Source organism: Colius striatus, chromosome 4 (assembly GCF_028858725.1).
Source record: "Colius striatus isolate bColStr4 chromosome 4, bColStr4.1.hap1, whole genome shotgun sequence".
NCBI classification, from domain to species: Eukaryota; Metazoa; Chordata; class Aves; order Coliiformes; family Coliidae; genus Colius; species Colius striatus.
The window spans coordinates 62,861,613-62,875,687 of NC_084762.1; the positions used below are offsets into that span (position 1 = coordinate 62,861,613).

Below are 14,075 nucleotides of genomic sequence, written 5' to 3' on the forward strand. Positions count from 1 at the left end.
CTTCCTCAACTCAGGGAGCAAAAGAAACAAAAGCAGAGCCATCACAAAAAGAATTCCAGAGTATATCTTCTCATCCATACCTAAGTGAGAAGCTCTTTCTATAGGGAAAAGAAAATAGCATTTTTATGAGTAAATACTTTCTTTTTGCCAACATGAAAACAGCAGAAAACCTGCACAAATTGCTCCAAATTTGCGTGTAGGGTCATTGAGAAATGGAAGGTTGAAACCCATGGAGGTGAAGGCATTTCTGCAGACTGGGGAGGGAATTTCATGTGCAGAGTTTTAGGGGCTGAAAAGTCCTGGCATCATCTATTCTACAGTTTAAATCATTAAAGTTGGGATAGAGTGAAGGAGTGACGCTACAGTAGTCACGCTATGTAGAGCAAATGAAGGGGTACACCCTTCATGTCAGGACTTGATGTGAAGGCCCATCTGGCCAGGATGAGAGACAGATCAGGGAAACTGAGACAGAAGAGCCCAGTGGTGGGATCATGCCTGCTCCTGGCCTGTGCAGAGCCCACAGTGCAACACCTCCACAAGGCCACTTGACTGTTCGTCACCTACCAGAGCACTCACTAGTGCATGGGTATATCTTCACCTTTGGTCTTCTAAACTGAGAAGGTAGAGCCAATCTCCACTGCCTCTCCCAGCTGGCAGCTATTCTTCTACACCCTGCTGCTCTCCCCGTGGGCTCATCAGGCTTCATTATCCTCTGGAAGAGTGATCCTCACTGCCCTAGAGCTCTCAATGTGCCAGTACCTGAGTAAGGGATTTAAATACCCCTATGATGGTCTACCAGTCAGTGGAGAGTCATTAAAAGACTTGCAGGTTAAGTGAAAGTAGACACTAAACAAAACAAACAGGTTAAATGGGCTCTGGGAAACACACTGGATAAAAACATCTTTCACAGAAGCTTTGTTTAAGGACCATAACAGGCAGTCCTTAGACATGGTGCATCACAGGCACAGAAACACTCTTCAAGGCAGTATTTGTGCATAAAAGGCTCGCAGGAGGTGAAACAACCTTCTGTGGGAATTAAGAAGTACAGGAGGAGGAAGGGAAAGGTGAGGTAGTGCACGTTGAACTTCACCCCAGTGTGGCATCTCAGGCTGCCTGGGTGAGATAAACTTCTGTCCCTTGCATTCAGAAATATGCCCAGCATCCACAGACTGGACATACGCCACAAAGCTGCCGCAAGGCTAAATTTCACCTTTTGAGGAGTGCAAAACAATGACATAAACAAAATGCACGTAGATTAATACACACATGGGCCAGTCCAGGACACATCCACAGGCCTTTTGCCTAATGAGCAGTGTGAGTCTTCATATGGAAGCGGTAATCATCCTTCCCAGGGAAGTGCTGGCCACAGAGGGAGCAGGTGCAGCCCTTCTCCTTGGCATGCGTGCGGCGCACATGGCTGTTGTGGGCGGCGTGTGAGGCGAAGGCTTTGCCGCAGTGCTTGCACTTGAAGGGCTTCTCCCCTGAGTGCTGCCGGATGTGAGTGCGCAGGATGCTGGATGCAGTGAATGCCTGAAAGGGCACGGATCCGAAACAATCAGTTTGAAAGTAACATCCTTCCATAGATAGATAGAATCTCCCAATTCATCTAACCCAGGCCCCATCAGAAACACCGTACCCTGAAAATAAGTCCCCAAACAGCTTGCATCCTCAGATAATCAGAGAAAAAAAACCCCGCCGCAACAGGGAATGAAAAACCAACAGCTATTGCTATTCAGATGTGGCTTAGTCCATGAAGACAGATGAAGCTCAGAGAAAAGATTACTGACCAGAAACACCACTAAATATCTTCTACATGTCAAAGGACAAGAAGTCAATGCTGTTTTAATTAGCTTTGCAGTTCCTTTATGTTTGGGAAACATGGAGGTTTTCCTTTCAGTTTTCATTTTGAAAGTTAAACCCTTTCAGATGCACATACAATGGCTTAAGATCCATCTGCCAGAATTCATCTATGCAGTCCAGCATCCACTTTTTGATATTATTTCCCCTGCACCATCATACTCTGCTCTCCTTGCAGTCAAATCTTTGAGCCTCTTTCCCCATTGCCCCACACTCGAGTAGAAAAGTGTGCACAATCATACTGTCGCCCTAGTAAAGACTTTTTCATTTGAGGAGAAAATCCTCTCACTAAGACTTGAGCAGGACTGATAAAAAGTTGCCTGTGCTTTCCCCATCTTTCAATTTCCCAAGAGACACTTTCACTTCACTATTTGCAGACCACATGAAACAAATCCTCTTTAGTACCATTATGTTGCTGAACCATCACAAGTCAAGTTTTCACAGCAAAGAGCGATACATCTTAGATACCTTTTCACAAGGAAACTTGGAGCATAAACAGACCCGAGATTCCTACAAACAAGTCCTGAGGTGTGTAGCAAGAAGGCCAAGTTTCTTTGAGGACCAGAATGGTGATCTTGGCCCAACACTTTTTCTTTAATACCTCATGACATCACTTAAGACAGTGAGCAAAGGGGCAAGGCAAGGAAAGCAAAGCTGCCCTGGAGCACAGCCACCATCAGAGGTAGAAAAGACAAAGAGGAATCATGACCGTGTAGAAAGAGCAGGTGAGGACAGTTTAAAAATAGCCACTGGTTTCCCAGCTGCAGAAATGAATTCCCAGGACAGCTATGTTCTGCAGTCAGAGGGCTAACGGTTTCTTCTGATTCAACCTGCAACAGTTCTATCAGAATGGCTTAGGACTGGTCAAAGATCACACGTATCCTAGAGATCACAGAGTACCCTGGTAAAGCTCTACCATATCTTCCTGAATTGGAAGACTAAAAGATGACATTTCTTCCTAAGCTCTGCCTACAAGGGTTTAGGTTGTCTGAGAGAGGAAAAAAAAATATAACAGCCAAAAGGAGCTTCTTCTAACGTTCAGGACACTTCATCTCTCTGCTAGTCTAGCCAGTCATAAAGTAAACTTCCCTTGCTCCAAAAGCAGGAGCATCTTATTGTGTGGCAACGGTGTTTTTGTATTGCATAGACATTCCAAAGCACCTGGAACCTTACAGATATTCACTCAGCAGAAGCCCGTACATCCACCCTCTGTCTGCTGGAAGAGCTATCACTGCTCTCACAGGGAGAGCTGATCTGAATCAGCTCAGCTGTGAAGGGCAGTTAACTGCTGAGCACATTTTTGATCAATTCTCTATGGCTTTATTCCTGTTCTTTTTGAAATTATACCTGCTTGCCCAGCTGCACATCGACTGCCTAGTTTGTTCAAGGTAAACATACACAAAGTCACATCATGCAGGTTTGGCTTAAGGGCCAAATCTGTTCACCTCACTCCAGAAGCAGGGAAGACCAAAATCTATCTATCTGAAGAAAAAGGGGAATATTGCATCTATCTGAGTGGCTTAGATAGTATTTAAAATTCTCTCAAGCTTTCTTAGACTTTATCCTCTCTCTGAGCTCTCCCTGTTGGATGAAACACCAATTTCACATCAGATGGAGGCCAGACCCCGTTTCTTCAGTCTCAGTCAGTCTTGTCACTTCAACTCATAACTGTGCCCTGAATACATACTCACTCATCTGGTTATCAACTTACATAGAAGGTATTATCTTGAAAGAAAACAGACAAGAAATAGAAGTGGAGGGATTTGGAGGGTGGGGGGGTGTTTGCTTTACCTTGTTGCAGTAGACACATTTGTAAGGGCGCTCCCCGGAGTGAACCCTCATGTGTTTGTTCAGGCTGGAGGACTGAGAAAAGCTCTTCCCACACACTGAGCACTGAAAAACAAAAAAAAGAAAGGAATAAAATTAAAAGGAAGCACAAAACAATATAGATCAAAAGGAAAATTAGATGTGTGGATGACCTGTGCATACATTTTTTTTTACATACATTTGTGTATGTATTTATGTATGTACACATCTGTCATGTATATACAAACACAGCAATTCAAGTGATAACAATTTGAAATAGTCAGAATTGTATCTGTTTATAAGAACACTTTTTTATTATTTAGAGAGGGAAAATCATGCAAAATTTCAAAGCTTTTTTGTGTGTGGTTATAATTGTTTCATTAAAAATCGTCCCACTTCTTCCAAACATGAACACACAATAGTGACTTATGGTAATCAAAATATGAGAACTTGTGTAAAATTGCAGCTTCTCTTCAAAATGTAAAACAAGCTCCAGCTGCCATTTTTCATTTTTTGCTCAAGAAGTAAACTCCTCTAAAAATAACCCGACCAACGAACCCAAATTTAAAGACAGGGTTAAAATAATAACTGTTTTTCAGCACTTAACCTACAGTTTAATCTGTCGGAGCTGCCTCTCCCCTTAGGAGCAGAACAAGCAGCACATCACCCTCCCAGCCAAGGAGCTGTCAGTGACAGAACAAAACCTAATTTAGTTGAAGTTGAAGTTACTTGACTTGCATTGAGATTGACTGCAATTTGTATGAGCCCCTGAACAATTTTCCCTTCACAATAATTTAAAAGGAATTATCTTTCGTAAATGAAAAATAAACTAAGCCAAGATTGATCATGAAAGAAGGTGATTTTTTACTGAATTATTTTCGATCTTTGCTTTTTGGGTTATTCTGTTCCTATATAAATGCAATATATTCTGAACAAGTTTGTATTCCTGCTTGTTCTGAAGTATTTCCTTCATATACATTCCAAAATAAGTGCTCTAGGAAAGGGAACAAAGGAAAGGAAAAGGAGAATTACATGGTATTTAACACTTCATATTTAACAGAATAGTATTTTTAATGTGTTACTAAATCAATGCAGTGCTCTGATATGGTAATATTTTTGACTTATCTAAAGTTGTTTCCTGACAAAATTCACATTATTGCAGGATTTTAGAGGTATTTGGAGTATTTTCAGGACTGTTTTAACTGTGCCATTTCAAGCACTGGAACTTGCCCTTTTCAAGTCTTAAAGAAAAAAGTCTTGATTTTCCACTCCCCGTGGTTCCTAGAGAAAACAGGTGCTACAGAGAGGCTTTTGGTGGCTATGAGAAAAGTATATCAGCGAAGATTTGTTTCCATCAATTGAAAACCTGCTGTTTATGTTGAATAGAAAACTTTTAGCTCCCGTTTTGTCCAACAGAACTAAAGTCAGGGGCGTGAGGGACATCGTCTCTCCTGACTTTGGACAAGTGGAATGCCTTCAAATATGATTTAGCCTCACTCTGTATTAGAAAAGTGGCAAAACCCACATGTAAATATGAAAAAAAGTCCAGGAGAAATATAATTTGCTTTCAAACTCCCACTGAGACTGTGGGGATTATTTTCCCAATATAAAGCCATTAAATTTCTCCATCTGGACTCTGCTGCACAAGACAAACTCTTCCTGCACAGGCAGAGTGGTCCAGACAGCAAACTGCCAGGGACCTAGGGGAGGGGGAACGGTATCAGCACCTTATATAGATCAAAAAATAAAAGACTTTTTAAGTCAGTCCCCCACCCCTCAAAGAGCCAGTAACTGCAGAGAAACCCAGGAGCAGGCTCACCTTGTGAGGTCTGTGCTTTTCGTGAACGTGGAGAACATGGATCCTCAGCCTGTCTCTTTTTTCAAAAGATCGGTTACAAAGGTGACAAGGAAATTTGCGGTCCCCCTGATCCACACAGCGGGTGTACTTGAGGTGCTTGTCCCGGTAGTACTTGTAGGCAAAAACCTTGCCGCAGCGCTCGCACTTAAAGCTCTCCCCGGCTTCTGTACAGCAGAAGAGAAAGTGCCACCTCCCTGTGTTACACCACAGCAACAGGGGCTCGTTTAAAACCTGCTGCCTCGTCAGAGCTAGTATCCAGCTGGGATTGTAACATCTCCAGGAGGGTAATAACGGCAAAGGGATTCTGGTGATATAACTAATAAAACACACCTCGGGTTTCTTAAGCTCTTGCCCGGCTCCGCTCGGCTTTCTATTGCCTTCCTAAAGGAGGACAAACTAGAGACCATAGCCTGATAAAATTACTGGTTTTAGTTACTGACTTCACCAAAGACAGGATTTCATTCTTTTATCTCCATAAACATTGAGAGAGTATGCGAGAAAACAACACTGAGTGCCAGATAAAAGCAGTTCCCCACAAAGAAAGATCACCAGGTGTTTCTTATCAATACGGTCTGCAAATTTTACCTCCGAATTCTCCCTAAAAATAAAACCAATTGGCACGTCTTCTCTATTGTTTTCAAAAATACTAACGAATGAAATCACGTTTATTTGGTTTTCTTTCGTTTTCTAAAGTGTTCTTAACTGCTGAATTTAGGAAGACAATGGAAATGTTTTAAAGGTTTACACATCCTTTAATAAAAGTAACTTCGGCTTAAGCCTTCAAAAGAAATGAACAATTTACCGGCTGTCCTGAACCAAACATCTCAAGCCAACAGCTACAATAATTTCCATGCCCATTTGCTTCTCCCCATTTAGTGCTGCACCCAGCTGGCCCAGCCCTCACCCGTTCAAGCTTTCCCGGCTCCGGCACAAATCTGTTTTCCTCGGACACAAGTTTTGCTCATAAGAACGTCGCACTTTCCACATGTTATAAGCAGAACTTCTCCCGGAGCAAATGCATTTCTTTTGCAAGCCATATCAGCATTATCATATAGGAAGAACTTCAGCCTGCCTTATTTACCAAGTGTTAATCGTACGAAAAATATTACAGTCAAGAGTGTGCAATCGTAGGATAAAACGAGACCAAAACACGAATGCCCCCCGAAAGCTTCTCTCCTGCCACAATGAGACATCCCCCGCACCGAACAACGGCGCTGCAGAGCTGGGACAAACTCAACCCAGCACCACCAGATGTTTTACAATCGCCACATGAACAATTTAACTCCCTGGGGTAAACGTGACCCATGAGCAATCTGCGGGACAGAACGGGGTGCCTCTTCTTCCAAGCGGGCAGCTGCCCTCGGTGCAAATCCCGGGTGCCCCGGTGCCCAGGGGAGCCTGCTGCTTTGAGGTGCTGGAGGCTGCAAGAGATGGGGAGGGCGAGTGCTCGCTCCCCGGGACTGGGGGGCCACCGCCACTCTAGGGCATTCCCGCGGCCAGGCCGGGTCGGCCACCCCCACAGAGACTGGGAAGCGTTCCACAGAAAACACAGACAGAAAAAAAAAAAGTCCTGCCCTATCTTCATTACCTCCCTTCATCCGGTTTTAACCCCGTCCAGACACAGGTCCGTGGGAATAAGGGGCAGCGTGCCCCCGGAAAGTGGCTGTCAGGCTCACCTTCGGGGTCCTGCGGGGGTCTCTTCCCCTCCGGCACGCCCTTTAGGCTGATGGGGATGCCCAGGAACTGCACGTAGCAATCGCCGTACCACACCAACAGCTCCTGCTTCGGCAAGATTTCCTTGCAGGTCTCATAGAAGATTTGCCCCTGGCACTGAATAGCCGTCAAATTCTGTTCTTCGGGAAACCTGGCACAGTTCACCAGGGACATCCAGTTGCCAGAGGCCCCTTTCCCATCTATGAAGTGGCTCAGGCGTCCGAATTCAAATATCTGGAGGGGAGAGGGAATCGCATTAAGTTTGCTCGACCCTTCCCGTACACGTCCCGTCCCCCTCGAGCCGTTCCCACCACTCACACTAGCCCGAGCCTCTCTTGTAGGCTACGGAAGATGGGCGTCCGAAGCCCTCGCCCCGGCCCCGTTTAGGGGGTGCAGGGAGAGCCCGGCGGCTCCTCTGTTACCTCCCACATCAGCGAGTTGTCGTCGTAAGTCTTGATCTCGCTGGTGTTGACCACTTTGCCTTGGAAAGGGCCGAAGCGGACTCCTTTGGGGATGGGGTCCGTGCAGAAGACTCCGAGCTGAGACACGTCCCCGTACGCCACCTGCATCACCGAGAGCCCTGCGGGGGACAGGGCGGGCTGAGGGAGGCTCGGCCGCGGCGGGACGCGGCGGGAGGCGCGGGCAGCGCCGGGCCCCTACCTTCGGGCAGCTGCAGCGCGTCCTGGTCGGGCAGCGGAGCGGAGGAGGAGTCCGCAACACCTGCAGAGGAGGGGACCTCTTCTTCAGCCCGTATGCGGAAGTACAGGTGCAAGCAGGGCTAGACGGAGCATGTCCTGCAGCCCCCCCGACATCGGTCGCAACCTGACCCGTCCCCCGGTATTTCCCCGTTCGCAGCGCGAGAAAAGTGCAGGGAAGGCACCCCCGACGTGTCTCCGGTGCCGCCTCGTCAGCCCGGCCGCTGCGGGACCGCCGGCACCCCTTTAGGGACCATCCCCAAACCCCTCTGTACACCCACCCGCAAGGCGCGACCCGGAGCCCCCTGCGGAGACGCCGGAGCCCCCCTTACCCGGGCTGGCGGAGGGCACTCGCAGCCCCGACATGGCGTGGAGGTTCCCGGCCGGCTGGTTGCTCCGGAGCGCCCCGTACAGCACCGCGTTCAGCTCCTCCTCGGTGAAGTGGTACCTGTAGCTCTGCTCCGCCGGCCCGCCGGGACCCGGGCTGCGGCCAGCCCTGCGCGGGGAGCTCGGGCAGGGCTGCGGGAGTGAACCCAGGGCTCCCCTCCCGCGGGGCGAGCCCGAGCGCTCACGGGGCGGACAGGGAGTCGGCGGCTTGCTGTAGAGGGGCAGCGGGAGGATGGGGAAGTGCTCGGCGGGCAGCGAGGGCGACTGGCTGAAGAAAGCGGGGACGCTGCTGAAGCTGAAGGGGGGCAGAGGCGGGGAGGCGGGAACCAGTCCGCCCAAGGGCTTCAGGGACTGGAAGAAGTCGGGCGCCGTCTCGAAGTACTGGGTGGGAGGGAGGAAAGGCTGGTAGTAGGCAGTGAAGTTGGCGGGGCTCATCCCGATCGCATCTCTGCCGTCTCCAGGGACCAACTCGCCGGTGAGGGCCAGAGCCATGTCGTCGGGCCGGACCGGGCCAAGGAAGGGGGGAGGCAGAGGGGCAGACGCCAGTGCTCCCGAAGCGTGGTCCAACCGCAGAGGGGGCGGGATGGAGACGCGGGAGCCGCCACTCGCTGCTCTTCACCGCCCGGCGCCGTCGGGGCGGCCACTGCCGGCCCCCCGCGGCTATATGCGCCCGGGGAGGGGGGAAGGGGGGGCGGGGGCAGCCTACCCGGGGGTCGCGCAGCCTCGGAGGCGGGCGGGGGAACCGTCCCGACCTGCGCCCCTATCCTGGGGCGGAGCCGCAGCGGCTCCCGCAGTGGCCGGGCAGCCCCTCTCCACCCTGAGGCTGGCGATGTCGGAGGGAACGGTACGGTGAAGGTTGCCCTCATGGACCCACGTTCCCCACCGACAGCTCTGCCTACCGCCTCTCCGAATCTCGATTCGGGCACAGTCTGGGTCGAGTCTGCCTCTCCCCAGAGCAGGAGGTGAGGGGCGCGGGCAGATGTTCCCCACGGAGAGCCCTACCTGCAGGAGGGACCCACGGACCCCACACAGTGTCTCGAGGGTTGTGGGTGTTGCGTTTGGATACTAAAAGTTAAAAAATGCCTCTCAGATCCTGAGGTCACACACAGCAGCACTCTCCCAGCCACTGCAGGTTTCCTAGGCATTGCTGAGGTGATTTCATTTGAGCTTAGGGCTGCCCGTTGAGTGCCTGGCAGGGCACTGGACTCCTGCTGGGATTTCCTGGGCTCCGTGACCAGCACTTGCCCAGAATGGGACGGGGGAAAGACTTCTGGCCCTTGCCCCTTGCAGAGGTGCTGGGTGATTCTCTCTGCAGTTTCATCCTCTTGTTTTGTTTCTCTTTTTTTGGGTTTTTTTTTTTTTTGGATAGGGTTTCCCCTTCTAACCTCCCTTTCCTCCTAAGTGGCTACTTGCTGCAATTGCTGTAAAAAGAGATCTGGAAGAGGTTGCAGGATCCCAGAGGCCCAGGTGTGACCCCTGGCATTGCAGTATGTCATCCCTGCTGGTGCAGTGAGACAGAGAAATCTTTAGTCCAGGGCAAAATCTCATGCAGGATGGGTTACTGCTGAATGCCCTACCTTGAGTAGCTTATTCTCTGCCAGTGTGCAGCCTGAGTGACCCTGTACTTGCAGTCATGGAGGGAAGGGATGGGAGGGTGTGGGCTGTACTGCACTGCAGAGAGCTCAGGTACTAGCACCCTCTGATCCCTCTCAGAGCAAGGCAGCATAGGACTTCCTTGATCACAGCACACCAAGAACAAAACTGCCCTCAGACACAGCTGGAATGGGCAGCAAACACAGCAGGCTTAACTCCCAGACGTTTAGAAGCCATTTGAGTGGTTATGGTGTGCCATAAAAATTAAATTCACATAGCTCCATGTGATCCCCTGCAAAATACTGCCTTCATCCCAAAGAAGGGGGATATATCGGCAATCACTCAAAGCAGCTTCAGAGAGAGAGAGACCTTGTCTCCAGACACAGTCGTTGACTGCACTTGACCTGAGGTGAAGCCATCTTTCCAGTCCTTGTTTCTTATCTGGCCTGAGTCAAGTGCTCTGAAACAGTTTGAGAAAGAATCACTGGCAGCCCTGGGGGGATGTAGGTGTTGAGCAGAGGACCCAAGGTGCTGTAATTCCTCCTTACCCAAAAGCTTAGATTTGGAATTTCTCTTTATTTGTTTCACTCCGTACATAATAAGACAGCAAACACAAGCATGTGCGCACACACACACAGAGGGTACTGAGGGAGACCCAAAACTGATCCAGGCTCTACCAGTTCCCAAGAGCCCTTCCATGAACAGTGACATACTATACATCAAATGTATTTGGTTAATTCTTCTACCTACAACCTCTTTCTCCATCCTAACTGCTTTTTTGCAAGACAAAAATACTGAATAGGAGAGGGACACCCAATATGCACACAAGGCTTAGGGAGAAGGTAGGAATGCAGCCTTCTGAAACTTCTTTGAGATGGTCAGCTTAAGCAGCTTGATTTTTTTTAACTTTCTCTGTATTGTTCCAAACCTCTGTTATTTGTAGGACAGAATTGATGCCGTATTGCTTTAGGAAACGATTTCACCTGCTTTACTGATGCAGCATCATGCAGCATAACAGTTAAGCAGATTTTCAGGAATAAACCTCCGAGATCTGATTACACAGAAAAGTTTGAGTTTCCCTTACAAATTGTTGTCAGATAACGTGGAATCCTTTGGCTACTCCCTGTCTAGGTATCATTAGCACAGGAAAAGGGAAAGGCACTTGTGGAGGAGAGGTGCTTGCACCAGAGATTTTGGAGAGAGACAAACAAATAAACAATGAGATTTTAAAGTTGCAATCGTTAGTTAAATTGTAGACATGCTGAGAAAGAAAAATATTCCTTTTTTTTCTAGAAGCCTGATGACACAGAGCCCAGGAGAAGCAAAGGGCTTGAGGCACTGTTGTCACTATATTGCTGATAAGCTTTAGAGGCTTTCATCCCTGAAGACGGTAGAAGCATTTATTGCATTAAAAAGGCCCTGACCTCGGGGAAATATGTTGAGGGAAGAAGAAGTGCAGACGTGCAGAGCCACCTCCAGCAGTTAGGCCAGCCCTGTCACAGCTGCCCCAACTCCCTGGGAGCTGCTGGGCAGGAGGGCAGTCAGGGATGCTCTGGCCATGTCTTGGGAACGACTGAGAATTTGGGCAGCAGAAGATGATCCGGGGTTGGTTTTGCTCACCATGGAACCCCGGGGAGCAGCTCTGTAAACTCAGTTTTGAGGTGCTAGTGCCTGACATACATTTTCAGCCTGGCCAGGGAAACAGCTCCCCTCTTCTGCCTGTGAAAGGGAAGGGCAAATAGAAATGCCCATTCACTTAGAGGGCAAACCTCCAGCTCACACACTCTTGGTTCAGCCAGATGCCCCTCTGCTGCCGGTGGGGGCGGGGAGTGGTGGTGGTGGTGGGGGAGCATCACTTAAGGGCAGATTCATTCTGAAATTATGGCTACAAGAAGAAAAGCCTTAAAATGAGCACTGGAGACTCCTTCCCTGTCTGCAGCTCCCAGCTGCCACACCAGAAGTGGCTCTCAGAGCTGCTGGTATTTAGCACCTCCCTTAGTGGCACCTTACAGATGTCTCCCCAGCCAGAGCCACCCACCCAGCACACAAGCTTCTCACAGCCTCTGTCCTTTACCCCCCTATCAGTGCAGGGAGCTGTGACCAGTAATGTACCTGTGCCTGCAGCAGTTGGCTTTTTGGCTACTCAAGTGACGTTCAGGTTTCTCTATGTCACTTTGTTATGACTTTATGGCTTCTTACATGCGCCCAAATTGTTGTTCTTAAAGTCAGAACCTTTTCATGATCCTCAGAAGGGCTTCAGATGCTCAGGAGATGAAAAAGTAAAAAAACCAAACCAAAACAAAAAACCACATATTCCATTGGAGAAGGAAGTTATCTGGGCACCCTTGGACACATGAACTTCTTGTGCCACTGAGAATTATAGTGACTGACCCCAAGTTGTGCTGTTCAGTCACTCTTTGTGTATAAGCAGGATGGCATGCACTTGTTTAATGGCAGGAGCCACGGGAGAATCACATGTCCACTGGGTACATTACTTTTGCAGAGTTAGGTGGTGTTTCTTCCTCCATAATTCACTGTTTTCCTCTGTACTACTCAGTTCCACTGCTCAGTGTTAAAAGGTTTAAATCTCTGTAATCTCCTTTAAAATTGCCTTTCCCTTTCTACTCAATCCTTCACAACTTTGAAAGTTCAAATTTCATTGTAGAGAACTCAGCCTTTACCCCAACCCTCTTAGTTTTCTTCCTGCTTTATAGCTAACACTGTTGTTCAACCATTTCAGAGTTGGAAGTGATTCGTTACTTAGAAGAGGTCATGTACATAATCTGGTAAACCTCCCTCTTTATCCCCCAAACCACACATTCCAGGGCTTCAGCTTCAGCCATTTACACCTCCTATTGCTCTTCTAATGTTCTGCTAACATTTTTTTCCATCCCTCAATCTATTTTTTCCAATTAACATGAGGATTTATTAGCACAGGTCTCCTTTGGAAGCCTTCACAAGGCTCCATGGGTCTTAACATCTGTGACCTGCTGGCTGAGAACCTGTTAAGGGATGTTAGGAGCAGCCACCTCCTCCAACAGCCCCCGCCCAAGACCCTCCTGCTCAGTTGCTGGAGCCCAGACCAGCCCAGAACCCGGGTACCTGTGGGACCCTTCTCAGGTTGGGCTATGTGGCTGCCACTTCCCTGTTTGCAGGATCACCTAGTAGCCAAGCAGAGCACAAATCCCAGAGACACACAGCCACAGGACACATATACAGAGGACACTATCAGGGCCAAGCTTTTAGAGGACAATGTGTGCACACAATGAGTTGGAGCTGCCTTTGGGGGAAGTAGAACTTCCTCCAATTATCTGGGTCCCATTTTCACCCTTTTAGGGGAAACAAAGTCAAGTCAGAGGGAACCTGTGAGGGATCCTCAGCCAGGGAGTATGAAGCTGAGACTTATCCATGGCAAAGGGATAGAAGAGGTTTGGGCATCCCTGAGAAGATTTAATCCACTCAAACCAATCAACTGTGTGTTTTTCACCCCTAAGGCAACTATCCAGAACCAGAGACTGAAAGAGACAAGACACACAAGGGGTCTGCCCTGGTCACAATGTCATGCTAGTCAAGGTTGGGGTCATTAGCAGTGGTACCAGAGGAGGAACATACTGGAGCCAGAGACGGGGAACAGTTAAAAATGCAGGTAGTGTGACCAACTGCATTAACTGCTGGGGTGATTTTTTTTCTGCAGCTGAGAGATGTCCCAATAGTCTGCTCCCAAGCAGCACAGAACTCACCTCAAGACCCAGCTCTCAAGCACCGCTGCTCATACAGGCTCATTCACACCACAATTCCAGCCTGGATATTTCCCACCCTACCTCTCCTAAGGACTTTACACCAATTTGTGATTGTTCTTCCCTCTTTTTAACTGACTAAAGAATAGAAATTCTTCAGGGACTCTGGAATGAGCAGCATGAAAGGCTGGGATTCAGCAGCCCCTCCAGGTGCTTACTGATGACCCTCAGCTGAAGCCCCAGCAAGGACCTCAAAAGGTAAGTCGTATATACCCATCCCATGCATAAGGCTACAGAACTGCTCGAGGCTGCTCTGGGTCTGCTCGCTTCCGTGTAGGAAGTAATTTGTCATAAAGGTTTCACCGTGATTACTGTTTCAAAGAGAAATGATGCAAGTTTGGTCAAGAGGCCCACTCATTCAGGCTGTAT

At 48.7% G+C, this 14,075-nt stretch overlaps 1 protein-coding gene across 1 annotated transcript; it reads right to left on the reverse strand.

Annotated features, from left to right (window-relative positions):
- Nucleotides 1–1,302: 1,302 nt before the first annotated feature.
- Nucleotides 1,303–8,808, reverse strand: PRDM14 (PR/SET domain 14). Its single transcript, XM_061995883.1, is given in 6 exon segments — nucleotides 1,303–1,530; nucleotides 3,649–3,750; nucleotides 5,483–5,685; nucleotides 7,198–7,468; nucleotides 7,657–8,012; nucleotides 8,205–8,808. Coding segments are annotated over 6 exon segments (1,764 nt in total).
- Between the last annotated feature and the right edge of the window lie 5,267 nt (nucleotides 8,809–14,075).